The 20241-nt window shown below is 46.2% G+C and overlaps 1 protein-coding gene across 1 annotated transcript in view; it reads right to left on the bottom strand.

Annotated features, from left to right (window-relative positions):
* Window positions 1-20005, bottom strand: part of LOC148009256 (GPN-loop GTPase QQT2-like) — a 65433-nt gene extending 45428 nt beyond the window's left edge. The window contains exon 1 of the mRNA XM_087673553.1: window positions 19685-20005. Within this exon, the coding sequence (XP_087529679.1) occupies window positions 19685-19871 (187 nt within the window). The 5' untranslated portion in view covers window positions 19872-20005. The remainder of the gene's footprint in view (window positions 1-19684) is intronic.
* Window positions 20006-20241: the final 236 nt, after the last annotated feature.

Genomic DNA, 20241 nt, shown 5'->3' with positions numbered 1-20241 from the left:
AGCATATCTCTAGGTCCTTTAGGATACCCTAGGTCAATCTAGCATCCATTTTTCGCACTCTTAGAGTCGGACCCATAAGATTCATTGTCCTTAGTTTTCCCCTAAGTCTTCCACTCCTTTTACTCCCACACATACACATTCATTGCATTGTCTTTTCAGTTAGATTTTCTCTCTGTTATGTTTTACTTTGGGACATCTCACCACTAACCTCTGTGTTTGCATATTCTCATCTCTTTTGCAGGGTTTTGTCTTTCTGTGTAGGGCTAACTTGTAGATTGCTTTGGTCCTACCTGGGCTAGAGACGTGGGGATGTGTACCGTTCCTTTCATGGTTTCATCACCCTAGGAGTGCTTGCTCTTCTTCTAGCATGGAGGTTTCCCCTCCCAAGGCCGATCGTGCAGCATCTCTCTCGATGCTATCATCATGACAGTGACTTCTACCTTTGTCTTCCAGCGGGGTGCTTCATCCACTTCATCTTCATCATCTTTTTCTATTCTTTATGGTTCTTGGCACCACATGAAGACCAACGTCAATCTCCTCTTCCTTCTTCACCATCTACATCCAAGTTAAGAGGGGGTTCCTACCCTTCTTGGTATTCTACAAGCTTCAGCACTTTGTCTTCGACATTGTTGTACCTTCCCCTTTGCATTGCATGATTTTATCATCTTTGTACTAAGGCGCTTAGGCAAGTGAACAATTTCCCCACGAGGGACACTGTCCAAGTGGCACCTACTGCATAAGCATTCTTCAACATGTAGCATACTTTGCATCTCATTGTGAAAAGCACCACTTGAGCGGATCCTAAGTTGTTTCCACCGGCAGCTGTTGACACCACACCACCATACTACCTCATCATATTTTTCCTCATCATCGACACCCTTGAGTGGATGGGTAAGCTTGTATTGTTTTGTGATGTATTGGGTGTACCCTCCCTACTCCCGTCTTCTGGGTCACTATTACTCAATTGACCACATCCCATAAAACTTAACTCTCACTTTTAAAAATAGAAAAAAGTTCAATGTGGTTCCATCCATCTTTATAGGGCTTGGTAGGCCAGTGGGAAGCTGACGTGCACCCTTTGTCCGATACCCTATTCACTCTGGGGTGACTACTTGGACTCCCTTGGTAAGATAACCATCACCTCTATAGTCTTGGTAGGCAACTGGGCAGCCGATGTGTACCCTTTGTCTGATGCCCTAGTTCCTTTGGGGTGGGACGCCTTGGGATAAGTAAAAATCAAAGTGGCTTGCCTAACCTTTCGGCTTCGTTTTGGGGCCGAGAGGGGATATTGAGCTAAAACACGCTTTTCAACTTATTAGCATTTTTAAAACAGCCCCAAAATACACTTAATTAATGAAAAACCCTAAAAAGGGGAGCGCTCCAAGAGAAATTCAGTGGTCTCCCAAAAACCCTAATTCTTTGGGGCACCCTTCAACATCTATAAATAGATAGGCTGCCCCCATTCAGCCTTATTACCATATGTGCAAGTTTCACACCCTTGAGTGCAAATTTCAGCCATCAGTCTACCTCACGTGGCTGTCCAGCCTTCGAGACTCTTGCCACCTCTTCATCAGCCCTTGCAGTGCCCTAACGCATTCCTCCAGGTTGTCGCCCACCGTTTGGCGCCTTCATCTAGGCTCCGTTTGGCATCTTCCAACAATCGCCAGCATTTTCATCACCTTGCTTGCGTTTGGTGTCTCTTCCTCCAGGCGATAGGTGCTTGTATTCCTCATCCAAGCGACATCCATAGTTTGCATTTACACTCATCTGGGGGCCGCCTTCCATCTCGGCAACTTCTCCTACTTGCGTTTGGTGCTCCAGGTCCTTCTGGCAACATTTTGCAAACTACACACTCTGACTGTTGGTCACAGACTTGGAATCCGTCTCTGATGGACGTCACTCTCCAACACACTACTCTGCCCTTGAGTATATACACACTCTTACATTCATTTGCAATATTCATTCAGTTCAGAGTTGTGTTCTTCTTTCCCTTCTTTTGTTTGCGTTTGAGTTTCTGTGTTTGAGTTTTGAGTTTTGTGTTTAGGGTTTGAGTTTTGAGTTTTGCATTTAGGATTTGAGTTTTGCTTTCTCTATCTGTCTCTTTGTGTTTCTGTCATGGCCGTACACTCTATGTTTCCTCAATGCAAACCCTAGCAGTTTTCTTCACACTTGTTTCTCTCTCACAAGAAAAGTACATCAGCAAAGTACTTGATCCTTTTTCTATGGTAGATACTGAGCTACTTGGTGTTCCTATACCACCATACCTTAAGTTTAGCAAAGCAAATTGCCCAAAAGATGATAAGGCAAGCAGCTCTATGAAGGGTATTCTTTATGCTTCAGCTTGTGGTTCACTCGCGTATACTATGGTTGCTACTAGGCCTGACATTGCTCATACAGTAGAAGTTGTGAGCAAGTTTATGTCAAATCCTAGCAAAGCACATTGGGAAGGAATGACATGCATCTTATGGTACCTTAAGGGCATGCAAAGAAAATGCATTTGCTATGGAAAGGGTAAGTTAGATCTACAGGGGTATTGTGATGCAAACATGGCAAGTGACTTGGATACTCGCAAGTCTACTGGTGGGTACATATTTACCTTGATTGGTGGGGCAGTTTCTTGGTGCTCTAGATTGCAAAAGATAATAGCACTTTCTACCACTAAGGCTGAATATATTTCAACCATTGAAGCCTCGAAAGAAGTTGTTTGGCTTGGTCGTTTGGTCAAGGACTTTGGGCTGCCCATCAAAACACCCATACTTGGATGTGATAGCCAAAGTGCTATATGCCTAACTAAAAATGCCATGTTTCTTGCACGTACCAAACATATAGATGTGCGGTATCACTTTATCAAACAGGTTCTAGATAATGATCTAGTCACACTGACTAAGATCAAAACAAGATAGCACTGCAAATGTTCTCACTAAAAGTCTTGCAAAGGCTCAACATGGGCATTGCATTCAACTAGTGGGAGTTGGCTAAGGGTTCGCTTTCCACAAGTGGTTGGGTGTAAAGACCCTTACGCTACTCCCATGTGTATATTACTTTACATATGTGAGCACACCCTTGTGGGTGTAAATGTACTATACCCTAATATATATACAATCTTTTATTATTAGTGTGTGCCACACTGGTACACACCCATCCCTCAACTCCGCTGCACACACCTCGATTGACGCACGCATTTCCTAAGTGCTTCCTCTCGCACTCTTCACTATTCATCGTCCTTTGCAAGATGAGTCCAGACTCTCTTCCCAAGATAAGGTGCAGTTGGCAAAGGCTCAAGCACATTGGGATAAACTCAATGCTCATATCCACTCGTTCTTATTTCTCTCATGTACTACCATTCTTATCTCTCATATTGAGGATTTGACGATAGCCCGAAAGATATGGTTGAAGCTTGATAAAATGTACAATCGAATGACCATCATGAAGAAAGTTTCTTTAGAAGTGCAGATATGGACTGTGAGTGTCAACAAGTCATTTTCTATGCGGGAGCATATTAACAAGCTGAGGTAGCTTTAGATGCAAGTTCAAAATGCAGGGAAGGTGATCACTTCTGAAGACATGACAATAACTCTTCTTTCACAATTACTGCCCCATTTCAGAGGTTTTATCACAGACTTGGGATCCATCTTCAGTGGACATCACACTCCGACATTGCTCTACCCTTGAGCACACTATACACTCTTACATTCATTTACAGCATTCATTCACTTCAGAGTTGTGTTCTCTCTCTCCCTTCTTCTGTTTGTGTTTTGAGTTTTTAGTTTTGCGTTTAGGGTTTGAGTTTTGCCCTCTATGTCTGTGTCTATCTCTTTGTGTTTCTGTCGTGGTCGTACACTCTATGGGTCCTCAGTGCAAACCCTAGCAGTTTCCTTCACACCTTATGCTTCTGATGTTGCGTTGACGGCCGCATACACTCTGGAGTGGATTGTTAACAATGGTGCCTCACAACACGACTCCTTCAACAAGTGTTGCTCATTTGTGGCCTTTGCATAGCCAAATTCTCATTGGACAGAGACATGCATCTTATTCCAAATGGGTAAAGCGGTGAGCATACATCCGAGATGCTTTATGTGTTGGTCTTGGGGTACCATCTACTTTCAATGCACAATCTTTGTGCCCTCGGCCTCTTGGTCGAATTTGATGTGGACTCCTTTCGGATTCTTGATCGTGGATCGCGACAAGTTCTTTCTTCAAGTTATAAGGAGAATGGAGTCTACAAATTGAGATCTTCTTCTGCCTTGATTCTCTTCTTCTTACCTCACAAACTCAGTCCGAGCTTTGGCATGCTCGGTTTGGCCATCTCAACTATGATTATCTTCGAAAGGTGTCCAAGGGACAACTTGTTCGAGGTTTGCCGGATATTGTGGTGAGCCAACAGCCTTGTATATCTTGCATCCGTGGGAAGCAAACTCATGATGTTGTTCCCAGCAAGGCTTCGAGGCAATCTTCCGCACCCTTGGAGCTTGTTTCTACCGATCCTTGTGGACCGATGAGGATGGATTGCCTTAGGGGAAGCTTGTCGTTCATGCTAATTGTGGATGATTACAACAAGATGACCTGGGCTTATTTCTTGAAGCTGAAGTCGGAGGCTTTCTCCCACTTTAAGGATCGGTTGCTCGTTGAGGAGAACCGATTGGAGCGGAAGCTGAAGACCTTACGATCGGATAAGGGAGGAGAATTTATTTCTAATGAGCTTGCTCCTTTTTTTGCACATCGTGATATTCACTAGGAGTTTGCCAATACAAACACCCCTCAAGAGAATGGCCTATTAGAGCCGAAGAATCGCAGTGTGATCAAGATGGCCCGTACCACGATGGAGCATCTTCAGACACCTCAATGTCTATGGGTTGAGGCTGTGGCTATTGTAGTTTACATCCTTAATCGTTTCCCTGCTTCCGCTGTTGTTGGTATGCTTCTATATGAGGCATACTTTGGGTCTAAGCCAAATGTTTCTTATTTCACGGTTTTTGGGTGTGATACCTATGTTCACATCCCAAAGACACAACATGACAAATTTGAAGTGGCTTCCAAGAAAGACAAGCATTTGTGGGCTATAGCTCGCAATCTCAAGGCTACCAATGGTATGGTCCCGTTAAGCGAGATGTCTACACGAGCCATGGCATTAGGTTCGTGGAAGTTCCAGCCTCAAAGGGGATTGAGAAACACCCTGTTCTTGAAGATCCCAATGATAGCTAGGCCCTAGCAACTATTCCTTTGGAGCCTATGCCTCTTGAGGACTCTTCTTCAAATGAGGAGCTCAATTCTCAACCACCCAATTCACCGATTCCTCCTTAGCTGTCGCTGGACATTCCAAAAACTTCAACAGATGGAGAGCGACGAGGCGAGATCCGGCCTCCTCCTCATTGGGCTCGTGACACTCTTCGTGATGCAAGGATTGAGGGGATCCCTGAGAAGTGGCAGCTATAGGATGGCCCGCAATGTTCTCAAAGGAACCAAGCACACCACACCGAGCTTATTTACACTAATTACTATTTGATGACTCGTGTCATGCAAGATCGAGAGCCCACCTCCGTGAAGGAGGCATTATAACACGAACATTGGTAAAAAGCGATGGAGCAGGAGTTGAGAGGAATGACACTTGGTATCTTGTGTTGAAGCCTCCCCATATGAAGATCATTGGAGTCAAATGGGTCTTCAAGACCGAGTACTGCAGTGATGGCACATTGGACAAGCACAAGGCCCGCCTTGTTACTAAAGGTTTTGCACAGCACCTAGGAATTGATTTCCATGATATTTTTGCCCCTACCGCTCGGATGGCTACTATTCACATCATTCTTGCCTTGGCTAGCCATAGTCGTTGGCCGGTCTATCAACTAGATGTGAAGTCTGCCTTCTTGAACGGAGAGTTGAAGGAGATCTATGTTGAACAGCCTCCAGGCTTCGGTTCTTCTAATGGTAAGGTATACAGTTGCAAAAGGCTCTCTATAGCCTTAAGTACGGTCCCTATGCTTGGAATGAGAAGATGACTCATTCCTCTAGGAGAAATTGTGGTATCAGCGTTCCAAAGGGGACCCCCAACTCTATGTGCACACCTTAGGTGGAGGTCGTGTATTGTTTGCCCTTTATGTGGACGACTTGATTGTGACAAGTGACCATACTTAAATGGTCAAGCAGACAAAGATAGTACTTCATGAGAAGTTTGAGATGACAAATATGGAACTTCTTCACTTCTTTCTAGGTCATGAGATCTATCAGACTCTGAGGGGGATCTTTATATGTACAGGAGTTCTTGACTACGTTTGAGATGGAGGGATACAAGTCTCTTACAACTCCTATAGCAACTCACAGTTGCCCTCTCTTCGACTAAGGCAAAGTATAGAGGGGCATCTTCTACTACATGTGAGACAATGTGGCTTCGCACACTCTTGGAAGAGCTTGGCTCTTTGTAGAGAGGTCCTACTATTTTACAGTACGACAACAAGAGTTGCATTGCCTTGGCCCGGAATCCTATGTTTCATGCTCGGACAAAGCATATTGAGATCCGATACCATTTCATCTGGGAGAAGATTCTAGATGAGACCATTTCTCTAGTCTATTACAAGACAGAGGACGATCTTGCAGACTTGTTTACCAAGGTGCTTCCCCAAGCTTTACTTCAACAGCACACCAGAACCCTTAGTCTTCTTCCATGTCTATGATCTGAGAGGGGGTGTTAGAGCTGGACATTCCCTGGACAGCAGGCACGAACAGTAGGCGTAGTGCCCAGGCAGTGACACGTGGCAGACGGCAACTGATGTGGCAGTCGGACGGGCTGGTCAGACTGATTCCTGACCGGTCGGCTGCATTTAATGCAGCCGCTGACCTGGTATTTCTAGCATTTTTATGCTGGCCTATTTATTCGCCTTGGTTTTTGCAGTCTTCCTCACTCGTGCTCCCAATTTTCGAGCTGTAGACTATGGAGACTGCCCTCGGGGCTGATGGAGATCGAGATCTTCAAGGTGGAGACACACACAAACACTCTCTCCGTCTACATCCTTATACAGCATTCTTCACTGCAGACTCTCTCTCTCTCTCTCTCTCTCTCTCTCTCTCTCTCTCTCTCTCTCTCTCTATGTGTGTGTTCACTCTGTTTGGGCCATTCGCTTCCACATTGCTCCACTCTAACAGATACTAGTAAAGTTCACTCCACTAAAATACATTTTCAAGCCCCTAGGTTGCATTCCTTGTTTTATGAGTTGAGATGGGGGACATTTGCCAAGCACTGCTTTAGATGTGGACAATTGGGACACTTTATGTCTGAATGTAATCAGGATCATGTGGGATCACAACATTGTATGGATTCAAACAAGGAGACACATATGCATATGCAAGCTCCTCAAGCTCTCTCTCAAGAGCAAAATGTATCTCCTCTTCCACCCACCGAGCAATCCAGACTTTAGGATTTGTGCCATATCAAGTCAATGGAAGAGTCTCGACCCTCCTATTGTGGCCAAGCTTCTAAGGAAGCCCCTTGGGTAACAGTTGTGAAGCTTGGTGCTTGCCAAGACACTTGCCCGGCTCCTATGCATGCCCCCTCACAGAATGTTACTCAAACGTTTTAGAGAATGGGAAAGGGATTTTATTCCAAGCCGCCCGCATCTAAGCAAGAGGGAAGAGTTCTCCAAATTCCACCTTGCGATTTGATTCTTGGGGAAGGTTGCTTCCACCAAGGGAAGCTCTTCATGCACAGCAACAACAATTTCCTCCCCGTGCAAGGATCGTGGATTTCCAAAGAACTAACCTTATAGATGTTATTCACGATGAAATGGAGCGATTTCACGTTGGTAAAACCGCAAATGCCAAAGGGAAAGCAATGCAATAATAGTTTTCCCTTCTCTATTCTATCATGAGAATAGCATTATGGAATGTTAAAGGCGTCTCATCTAGAAGCAAAATGTATAACCTATGGAGGATTATTTTTGCTGGCAAGTGGGATATATTATGTACAATGGAGCACAAGCAACATGCTATGGCTGGTTCCACTTATATATATAAGGATTTCACAGTATTTTTCAATGGTCGGGGCACTTGGGTCTTGTTCTTTGTTCACTCTTCCCTACAACCATCTTTGATTCACCAAAATGCTCGAGGCAAGTTTATGATTGTGGAGATTATGTACGAGGGGAAAGCTCTTTGGTTGGTAGGGATGTATGCTCCCAAAATAGCTCGGGATTGGCAACAAATTTGGGTGGACTTGCAGTGTCCCAATTTGGCCCGCCAAGGGTTTGTATTGGGAGAATTCAATACATGTGAGTTTGTGGAACAAGCAACTTTGATCCATTCTGTGATGGATGGTCTCAAACTTCAAACATGGGATGCCTCTTCATTAAAATAGGACATGTGGTCCTCGCTCCATCCTTCAAAGCCAGGTTTTACCTTTCATTGTCTTCAACATACTAAAACTTGGGCTAGATTGGATAGTATGTACATTTGTCAATGTGATTCTTTCCTTTCGGCAATGCTTAATATGGGAATGGAGAGACAACACATCCTTTACAACCACTTTCCTTTGACCTTGGAAATGATTCATCACCCAATGGATGCCTTCAAGGCCCAACTAGGGCATATGCCCTTGGTATTCAATCAGCCCTTCTTGTTGCATGATCAGTTCTCAAAATACATGCTGCAATTGATAGCCTCATAGAAACAAGGAACGGCCGTTCTGGCTTGTAGGAACGGCCTAACGCGTTCCAAACCCTCCAAGGAGGTGAAACGGCCAGGGAACGTTCCCTGCCGTTCCCCCTATCGTTCCCTACCGTTCCCTGCCGTTCCCTGTTCAGAACGGCCGTTCCAGGCCTGTTTACTGAAAATTGACGTGTTTTCTTGCTTTTTTTTTTGCTTGGGTCATAGTCTTTCTACCACATATTCACCCATCTCCATTGCCTAATGTGCACACACTAATCTCTCTCTCTCTCTCTCTCTCTCTCTCTCTCTCTCTCTCTCTCGGGTTGAAGATTCTAAGTGTCAAGACAACCCACAAGCTAATTAGGAGTCCATGCAAAGTTCAAATTTGATGCATTATCAACTCTTGCAAATCACAATCAAATTTCAGCCGATCCTCAATTCCAAGGTATTCATCCATTTATATTGTCTAATCTCAAGGGAAATTGGGATAATTGGGGCTATTCAAGGCAATTTTGAGCTATGGGGGTAATCAAGTCAATTTTGGGACATTTGGGTCAATTTCATGCATTGACGGGTATTGGGGAAATTAGAGGGACATTCTTTGGGGCAATTTGGGTCATGCAGGGCATATTTGGGGCACTTAAGGCATGTGCCGTTCCCCCCGTTCCTGTTCCCCGACCTTGGACGTTCCCCCCGTTCCAGGACCCGTTCCCGTTCCCGTTCCCCGTTCCAAGTAACTATGGATAGCCTCTTTTAGCCGACAGGTACTATTTGAGGGGTTGGATGCATGGGCGATCTTTCTGAATAATTCACAAGATCTGTCTAGAGTTTGTGGTATTCAGCAAGCAGCTGCATTTAATGCTGAATTTCAGCATTTGTAATTCTTGTTGGAACACTCTCACCCTGCAACAAGCCAAGGACTCCTTTGAGGAGCTGTCCACTTACTCCGAATGGTTAAAATGCAAAGCGTAGGCTCTCCATGATGAGCAATATGCAAAATACAAATTGCTAGCCCATTTGGATGCCTTATATGATAGTAATTACCAAACTCATCAGTTTTATGCTAGGATTTTCCAAAAATGTGTGTGAGAGTATAGTGCACTTGTTGGATCCACAAAATGAGGTGGTCACTGAGCCTCACTCTATCATACAAATGTGCCTCCAATATTATAAATCTTTGTTGGGTGCTCAAGAAATTCTTACTGACACGGTTCATGCTACCTACAATTATGTTATGGGCATGGTGCATGACCAAGTGAAACTTGAATGGGTGGATTTTATGGATGTCGATATTATTGAGGAGGTTGAGGAGGTGTCTCATCTACCATGCAGCAAAAGCCCGGGTTGGGATGGCTTGCCTAATGAATTATTCTCGACATACGTGGATCAACTTAAGGATCCATTGGCCCATCTTTGTCAACAAGTTTGGTGGTTAAATTGCATGCCCTCAAATTGGAAGGTCGCAATGCTTCACATATTACCTAAGATTCCCTCACTTCAAACTTTCAAACAATGGAGGCCCATCTTTATTATGGGATCCTTATATAAAATTTTGTCGAAGATCATTGCGAATAGACTACAAAAAAAATTTATGCACTTGATTCACCCACGTCAATATGGTTTCATCAAGGGACACAACATCATGCACGTTATTCTCAATGTACAATAGGGAATTGATTATGCAAAAGCCTCTAACCAGCAAGTTATAATGATCCAACTGGATATTGAGAAGACATTCGATCATGTCAACTGGTTGTTTCTACGACATTTAATATCTACTATGAGTTTTGGGCCTCGAATGATCTCTCTTATTGATACGAACAGCACTGATGCAATGGCGCATGTCATGCTTAATGGGGGAGTGATTAAGAAGTTTGCTCTTACTTGCTCACTTTGCCAGGGATGCCCTCTTAGTCCCTTTTTGTTTGCTTTAGTGACACATCCAATGCTCTCTCTATTGGGTAAGTTGACTATTGATGGAGAGATCATTGGATTGACACTTTCTAGTTGAGATACACTTTCAAGCCTTGCTTCGCGTTTATATATCGATGCATAGAAATCTACATTGATCAATTGTATAGAGAGGGACTTGAATAACTTCGGGTGATAGGTAGGTGTGGTTCTGTCAGAGTGCAGCGGTGCGGAAGCGTAGGACTGAGAGAGAGAGAATGCAAAGAGAGAAGAGAGAGAAAGAGAGTGGAAGATGAAGATCTGCTGTATAAAGAGTGCTGAGTACAAAGATATGCAGATATATACACGGGCGCAGTGTGCTGGACTGCGTGTCTCCACCTCGACGATGCAACCTGCTGTTCACCTCGAAGTCTGCTGCAGTCTGCACTGTCTCCTGTCTGAAATCTGCGAACAGAGACGGAATCTGCGCGTGTCACCAGTCTGTAATCTGCGAGCAGAGAAGTGTGTCAGACTGCTGAGAATGTCGGCTATTTATAGCCGACAACTGCCTGGAAAATAGGGCGCCAGAAATGCCCAGTCAGCTGCATTAAATGCAGCCGACTGCCTGCAGTGGGTCGGACTGCCACGTGGCAGTCCGACTGTGCAGTCCGACTGTACCAGGCTGAAACCTCCTGCCTGGCTGTGATCTCTCTAACACCCCCTCTCAGAGCCTGGGCAGGGCAGAAGCCTGAGGGATCTGGAATGTCTCCGAAGTAGAGTCTGGGGAAGTGCCTTCGTAAACAAATCCGCAAGATTGTCCTCCGTCTTGCAATACTCCACAGTGATGGTCTCATCCAAAAGCTTCTCTCGGATGAAGTGGTACTGGATCTCTATGTGCTTCGTCCGGGCATGAAAAACAGGGTTCCGTGCCAAGGCAATGCAACTCTCATTGTCACATTGCAGCAAAGTAGGACGAGTCTGGGAGCACCCAAGCTCCTCCAATAATCTCCGAAGCCACACAGCCTCACATGTGGTGGAAGACGCGGCCCGATACTCCGCCTCAGTAGACGAAAGGGCTACCGTGGGCTGCTTCTTGCTACTCCATGAAATAACACCTGCACCCAAGGTAAAACAGTAACCTGTAGTAGACCGCCTATGGTCCACATCACCGGCCCAATCCGAGTCGCTCCAACCTGCAAGTACAAGATCTGAACCATCTGTCCCTGCGGGGTAATGAATCCCTAAATCAGACGTCCCCCTCAAATACCGAAGTATCCTCTGAGCAGCCTGCCAATGCACCGTCTTAGGTTCACTCATGAACCCTGCCAAGAGCCCAACAGCAAAACATAGATCAACCCTAGTGTTGAGAAGCCAAATCAAGGACCCAATCAACTGACGATAGCGGGACGCATCCGCCAAAGGAGAAGCTGAATGGGAAGTGGCCTTCCAGTTCGGATCCATAGGAGTAGATAGGGCCCGACAATCCTCCATCTCAAAAGACACCAAGAGCTCCTGTACATATCTCTGTTGAGAGATAAAGATCCCCCTCTGAGACTGATAAATCTCATGGCCTGAAAAGAAATGGAGTAGACCCAAGTCCGTCATCTCGAACGTCCGATGTAAAGCTGACTTCGTCTCTTGGACCTGCTGTGCATCATCACCTATGACAATCAAATCATCAACATATAAGACAAAAAGCACACAACCATCCTCGGAAGTGTGAACATAAAGCTGCGGATCGGCCTTGGAACGCCGATATCCCAACTGAGATTGGAGGAACGAATCAATCTTCTCGTTCCATGCACGCGGAGCTTGCTTGAGGCCATACAAGGCCTTCTTCAACCTGTAGACTTTCCCATCTGAAGATCCAAAGCCAGGAGGCTGCTCAACATAGATCTCCTCCTTCAAATCACCATTGAGGAAGGCCGACTTCACATCCAACTGGTAAACAAGCCATCTCCTATGGCCAGCCAAAGCAAGAACAGCTCTAATGGTCGCCATACGAGCTGTGGGGGCAAAAGTATCATGACAGTCAATCCCTGGGCGCTGTGCAAAACCTTTAGCAACAAGGCGAGCCTTGTGCTTATCCAAAGAACCGTCGCTAAGGTATTTGGTCTTGAAGACCCACTTGACGCCAATCACCTTCTTATTCGGGGAGCGGGGCACAAGTGACCAAGTGCCATTTCTCTCAATAGCCTCCAACTCGGCTTCCATAGCTTTCTTCCATGGTGCGGACTGTAAAGCCTCCTTCACGGAGGTGGGCTCTCGATCCTGCATAACACGGGTCATCAAACAATAGTTGGAGCAAACAAGCTCCGTAGAATGTGCCTGGTGCCGCCGTGACCGCCGCGGACCATCCTGCGGTCCCCACTCCTCAGGAACCCTCTCGATCCCTGAATCACGGAGTGTGTCATGGGCCCAGCGAGGAGGAGGCCGAACCTCTCCTCGTCGTTCTCCATCAGCAGAAGACTCTGGAATATCCACCGGTGGTAACTCCTCGGAGGTGACCGGTGGAACAGTAGACTCTGTGTCAGAAACAGAATCATAATCAAAAGGCACGGGCTCCAGTGGAACTGTTGAAGGAGCCCAACTCTCCCCTGGATCTCCAAGAACGGGATGCTCCTCACCCGTTGTAGTAGCCGGAACCTCCACAAACCGAACATCGCGGCTAGTGTACACATCCCGCTTGACGGGATCATATAGTCGGTAGCCTTGGGATTGGGAGCTATAGCCAACAAATACCTGTTTGCGAGAAGCTGCTTCAAATTTATCACGGTGAGCCTTGGGAATGTGAACATAGGCATCACACCCAAAGACCCGAAAGTAAGAAACATCTGGCTTCGTCCCAAAATAAGCCTCAAACGGGGTCATCCCTTCCACGGCCTAGCCACAGCCTTGGTCCACAGAACCTGAGGGGTCTGTCAGTGCTCCATCATGGTGCGCGCCATCTCGATCACACTGCGGTTCTTCCGTTCAAGAATGCCATTTTCTTGAGGAGTGTTGGTATTGGCAAACTCCTGGTGAATTCCTTTATCTGCACAAAACCGAGCAAACTCATTAGAAACAAATTCACCACCCTTGTCAGATCGCAAGGTCTGCAACTTCCGGCCCGATCGGTTCTCCTCAAAGAGAAGCCAATCCTTGAAGTGTGAGAAAGCTTCTGACTTTAATGCCAAAAAATAGGCCCAAGTCATCCTGCTGTAGCCATCCACGATCAGCATGAAGTACGAGCTCCCACGCAAGGACTCATTCCTCATAGGGCCACATAGATCCGTAGATACTAGCTCCATCGGTGAAGTAGACCGCCGCGAAGCTGTGGAGAATGGCATCCCGATGCTACTTCCCCCGAATGCAGAAGACACATGGCTGCTGGCTCACCACTATATCCGGCAACCCTCGAACAAGCTGTCCACGTGACGCCCTCCGAAGATAATCATAGTTCAGGTGACCAAACCGTGCATGCCATAACTCTGACTGTGACTGAGAGGTAAGAAGAAGAGTAGAGAGGGCGGTGAAAGACTTCAGTTTATAAATGCCGTTCTCCTCATATCCAGATGATAGAACCTTCCTCGATCCACGATCAAGGACTCGCACCGTAGTACTATCAAACTCCACCAAAAGGCCAAGGGAGCAAATCTTATGAACTGAAAGAAGATGGTACCCTAAACCTGGTACATGCGAAACCTCTGAGGTATGGGTACCACCTTGTCCATCGGGAATAAGCTGCATCTTACCCCGACCTGCAATAGATACTGAAGAGCTGTCTCCAATGACAATCTGCCCACGCGAGGGTCGCAACTGGGCAACACCATCTGATGAAGGAGTCATGTGCCGTGAGGCACCACTATCAACGATCCACTCTCGAGCCTGGGGAGCCGTCATCGCAGCATCAGAAGCATTCGGTGAAGCGTCCTCAATGACAGCTAGATAAAGAAATGCAGCTGATGAGGGTGCAGCCACCGCTCCAGAATCCTTGGTGTCCTTCTTCTTGGTGTCCTTCGTGTCTTTGTCAGGGCAATCCTTCTTCCAATGGCCAGTCTTTCCACAAATATGGCATGTGGAGTCTTTGTCCTTGTCCTTCTTGGACTTGTTATCCCCCTTCTTCTTCTTTTGGTCCTTCCCCTTCTTCTGAGAGGCTTGACCTGTCAGCGCCTCCGACTTGGAGGCATTCTGTCCCTTTAACTGTTCCTCTTGGTCCAAGACCGTAGAAACCAACTCTTCCCACCGAAGAGTAGACTCTCGCCCCGAAGCAATAAGGGCAGAATAAAATGTACCGAATCGTGGCGGCAACTCGGACAAAAGTGTGATCGCCATGCCATGTCTTCGGAGGAAATCGGCTTCCCCGCATTCTGAACCTGCATCTGAAGCTGCCTTAGCTTGTTAATGTGCTCCCGTAGCGAAGAAGACTTATTTACGGACAAGGTCCGCATCTGTACCTCCAAAGAAACCCGCTTCATTAGGGTCATCCGATTGTACATCTGATCAAGCTCCAACCATATCTCCCGAGCCACCGTCAAGTGCTCGATGTGAGCGATCACGGCTGTAGTACATAATAGAAAAAGAAAGGAACGAATCCTGCCATTCAGTTTGTCCCAATGAGACTGAGCCTTGGCCAACTCCGCACGAGCATCGGAAGAGAGTTTGGACTCATCTCTTACCGAGGGCCGGTCAATCTCCTCCTGTACCAGCTCCGCCAAATCATAGGACTCAAGGATGGCCAACATCATGACGCGCCAAATGCGGTAGTTGTCGCCGTCGAGCTTCTGATCTGCAGGAAGAGCCGGTAAGACATGCACCTTCCGATCCGTAATTGCCTGGAACTCCAAGTCAATCTCTGTAGACATCTTCAGCTGTAATGCCTTCACAAACGCAAAAGCAGCCCCCTCTGACTGGGAAAACTCAGCCTGCTAAGGCTCTTCCGCGTCCTGAACCTTCTTCATCCGCCGGAGGCGATGAAAAAGCAAAACCTGCACTTGTAGGCTGAAAACTCAAACTTCCTCCGCGTCAAACAGCAGCAAATCCACCACCTGGACTCCTTTCTTGCGCGCCCACACTTGTTTCAGCCTTGTTCCAAGGCGCAGCCCTCCTGTCTGCCCTTAAACGCAAAAAACGCAAATTTGTGTCGCGATGGAGACTCCTCTTCAAGTTGATTCTGCGCTCAGTCAGCCCTCTAACACTGCTCTGATACCATGTTAGAGTGCAGCGGTGCGGAAGCGTAGGACTGAGAGAGAGAGAACGCAAAGAGAGAAGAGAGAGAAAGAGACAGTGGAAGATGAAGATCTGCTGTATAAAGAGTGCTGAATACAAAGATATGCAGATATATACACGGGCGCAGTGTGCTGGACTGCGTGTCTCCACCTCGACGATGCAACCTGCTGTTCACCTCGAAGTCCGCTGCAGTCTGCACTGTCTCCTGTCTGAAATCTGCGAACAGAGACGGAATCTGCGTGTGTCACCGGTCTGTAATCTGCGAGCAGAGAAGTGTGTCAGACTGCTGAGAATGTCGGCTATTTATAGCCGACAACTGCCTGGAAAATAGGGCGCCAGAAATGCCCAGTCGGCTGCATTAAATGCAGCCGACTGCCTGCAGTGGGTCGGACTGCCACATGGCAGTCCGACTGTGCAGTCCGACTGCATGCAGTCCGACTGTACCAGGCTGAAACCTCCTGCCTGGCTGTGATCTCTCTAACAGGTTCTTCCAGGTGAGATTACTCACCACCTAGGTTATCCCATAGGGGTGGCTCAAGCCTTGCTCGACTAGATGTCTTCCTGCATATGATAAGTTTATGTTTTGGAAATCTCATGGTTGTCCTCAACATGTGCGATTGAAAGTGGCCCAAACAATCATGGTCAGCATGATTTCATATTTTTTGCCACTCCTTCCATGGACATGAAAGTCATTGCATGAGCTAGTGCAGCCTATCAACTTCGTGCTCTAGAAAAAACAAGGAAATTGTATGGGCCAAGTGAGGATATCCTAGCAACATGTGATTACGCCAAAACAATTAAGTGGTGCTACCTTGTTGGATGTGAAAATCCACATGATAGATTTGAGGTTTGCTCTTTTACAAGTTCTATGAGTTCAACATCACCCTTGGACCGATATTGCCAAGTTTTTTATGGAGGATGTGGGCATTTCCCATGGACATACTACTTTCAAGGCCTCATGATGGAATATCCTAAAGTCCACCCAATCATTTAGAACTTCTAAGTCTATTCTTCGCACCCACTTGATTGCATCATGGCATGACTCTCTTCGCGCACCTCTAGACTTCAAGCGAATTCTTTGCAAACAAATGGTGTTGGCTACTTCTAGGCTGCTTGGCTAGCCTGACAAGCAATTGCAAAGGGCTAAATTTGATTATGGCAAGATTGGGCCTAAACACAATCTAGGATGCTGCTATCCTGGGTTGGGTGAGGGTTTATTCTTCACACCGCATTTGCCAATACTTTCCAATTCTAAGCGGTTACAGGTTACTCTGGTCAACCTTGGAGGGCCACCTTTGAAGGCACTCTCCCCTACTTGCTCCTTTACCCTTATCGCCATGGTTAGATTGGGCTTTGGTGCAATCCCAAATTTTCTAAAGTGATTAGCTAATCAATTTTACCACAAAATGGTGGAGGGTAAGAGATGGATTACTGAAAAAGCTTGCAAAGTTTGGTCGATTCATGACACTGCAGCTAAGTGGAGGGATCACCTGCTTCGGTTATGGAAGTCAAAGCTTCCCTATCAAGGGAAAGTTTTTCTTTGGAGGCTTCTCATTGAGGGTCTCCCCACACACAATGTGCTGCGGGCCTAAAAGATATCCCAAGGGTCAGTGCAGATGCATATTTTGTACTACTTGTGATGAGACACCGGCTCATCTTTTTATTTATTGCCTGATTGCCAAACAAGTTTGGACTTCATTTCCAAAGTGTGGACCTTGCTGACAAGTCAAAGACTGCCACAATCCATTCTTGGCTCCTTGGCAAGATGCGTTCCTCGGCCACATTGCAGTCTCATCATCCTTGGCTCTTTCACTTCATGAGCTTTAGCATATCTAGCGGACTAGAAATGTCTTTATAATTGATTCGGCCTTAGGTATCCAGGGCCATGTAGGAAAAGTGCAAGGCTTGCTATTATCGTAGATTTCTTCCATGATTTCAGCTGATCTCATTATTGAGAGGTGGCTGCTCTGCACATGGACATTGTTGGCTCCACCCTTGTTGTACCATCTTGATGATCCCCTTCCTACATTCCTGTGGATTGGTGCTTGATAGCTTTTTAGAGGGTTTTTGTTCGTGCATTGTGCTCTTTTGTTAGCCTTTTGGCTTCGTGACAGCTCTTGCCATTTATGTCTGGTTGGCCTGGGCCCTGAAGGCCTGATGTATTTCGAAAAGCCTATGATTGTGCTTGGTCAGCCAAAAGGCCTGATATAGATATTTCTATACATTATTTCAAACTTCTTCATGAAAAAAAAGAACTCGGAAAAGACTGAACGCTGAATCCAAAGGAGAACATGTACACAATGTGTGTTGGAGTACGCACTCAGCCTGACCACACTCTCTGACATAAATAAACACCCAGCAGGTCAGCCAGGCTGAATCTGGCCGACTGCTCTGCCACATGGCTGACTGCCTGTGGGCTGCCTGGACCTGCCTGACTGCCCGCACTGCCCATAAACTGCCTGTGCAGCCTGCCCACTGCCTGGGGACTGTCTGCCTGCCTGACTGCCTGAAGGCTCTCCGCATGATTTATCAGGATTCAGGATTGGCCAACCATTTGCCAAGAGCCACAGAGTCATAAATACCCCAAACTGCAGGATAGATTCTGGCATCACTCCAATGGACATTGGAGCCCAGATGTTAGCAGGCAGCAAAGGCAGAGCATTTTAGGGAGGGCAGGTCTGGACAGCAGTGCCTGATAGCATGGATAGCTGGAGCAGTCAGGTCAGAAGGCAGTGGGCTGCTACAATCTGCATTTTAAGACAGGACAGAAATGTGCAGCAACAGGGTAAATCAGGTCAAACAAGGTAACACATGGCATGTCACCCTGCCACATTCTCAGTAGCAGCCCATCTGACTAACTGGCCACTGTCCACTTGTCACTTGCATGTCAGATGTCCATTCAAATTTCAGTCCCCATGTCATCTGCCACATGGCAAGCTGCCACACCATTGCTTCATCTACAATCAATGGAGCTATGCAGGTCATAGTCCAGGCGTAAGCCCAATTGGGACTACATGAGTCCTGAGGTTGGGTTTAAGCATGAGAACATGGGCTAGGTGCCTAGTGTAGCTAGAGATATTGGCACCCTAAGACATTTACCTAGTAAACTGCTGCTTGAGGTTGGTAGTGCTGCTTTGTCAGTTTTAGGTGCAGTCTATCCTTGTTTTCCTAGGTTTTTTTCCCTTTAATGCTCAGATTTTTCAGGCTGTCCAAAGGGCAGTATCAACTATCATGCAAGTTGTGAGAACACATAAGAAGCATATACTGTTTCCAAGAGGAGACATAAGATATCATTCCCCTTGAGGGCCTTAGGTGTTCTGTCTATCAACCAGCAGCACAAGATTTCACAAGATTGTAGGGGTCAGTAGGTGGGTCATGCATGCATGCATACATGTGTGTCTGTGTAACCACAAATTTGAGTATGTTATGACCAAATGAAACATGCTTAAAGAAATGAGTACAAGTTTAGCAGAGAGAACCCTACACAAAGCCACTACCTTGGTTCACCACAAAAGAATGTTGAGTATGAAGCTTTTCAGAAACTAAGGACGAACAAGTCTCTGCATAATCATGTCAAGCTGTAATTGCTGCCTTTTGACGAAAAATGGGGAAACAAGTGTGTAACTTGTGTGTGTGTGTGTGGGGCTGCATACTTGCTGGTGTACGTTCGTACATGAAGCACATCAGACACAACTGAATGTCGTAGACAAAGCATGTGTAACAATTAGTGTGCACCAGAAGCCAGTGTACAATTGAGATGTGTCTTCTATACGTGTATATGTACATGCAGACGGTGATCACAAAACGTGCTTTGCATCAGTTCTTATGCCTATGTCTTGCTCCCACCGAAATCTCAGAAGCTACGCAGGCATGAATGATGCTCCCATTTCCCTGCAACAACAACAGAAATCACCCGGACAAAACAGAGGGATAACAAGAAGTCTGTCTTCCATACCTGCCATGCCAATGACGATCAGGATAACAGGTTTCCTTCTTCCCGAACCTGAAGGTTTAGAGTCTTGAAGCAAATTTTGGATGCCATCCTCTACGTGCTTGAGCTGCTCTGGCTCAATGGTGACTCCGGGACGAGAAGGGCCGCCCTCATCGTCGTCTTTGAATTTGTCTCCGTCTGAGTCAATCATGTTGGTCCGGCGCCACTCTCTTCCTTCTACTTGTTCCTCTTTTCTCCTGCAGCTTCTCCTCCTCCTCTTACTATGTATCTTCTCTTACTGAGACTGCACGTTTCCTCGCGAAAGGATCCTGGTTATTACAACTTAAAATGTCCGGGAGCGTTCAGGACAAAACCAATGCAAATTACAAAAATCTCACAAACACCTCCAAAATTTAAATTGAAACTTTCAATTTTTAATTCTAGAAATAACAAATTCATATGACTTCTTTTTCCATTAGACTCACACACCCAAAAGTTCACAAGGGGGGTCACCCCCCCCCCCCCCCAAATTCATACAACTTGATTCAAAAAAAAAATCTCAAAATTTTAACTTAAAAGGT

The sequence above is a fragment of the Lygodium microphyllum genome, unplaced genomic scaffold (genome assembly GCF_053477565.2).
Source record: "Lygodium microphyllum isolate KBCC unplaced genomic scaffold, Lygodium_microphyllum_v1.1.10 scaffold_31, whole genome shotgun sequence".
Classification (NCBI taxonomy): domain Eukaryota; kingdom Viridiplantae; phylum Streptophyta; class Polypodiopsida; order Schizaeales; family Lygodiaceae; genus Lygodium; species Lygodium microphyllum.
The sequence above is the reverse complement of the archived record's forward strand: the minus strand, read 5'-3'. Positions and strand labels throughout refer to the sequence as shown.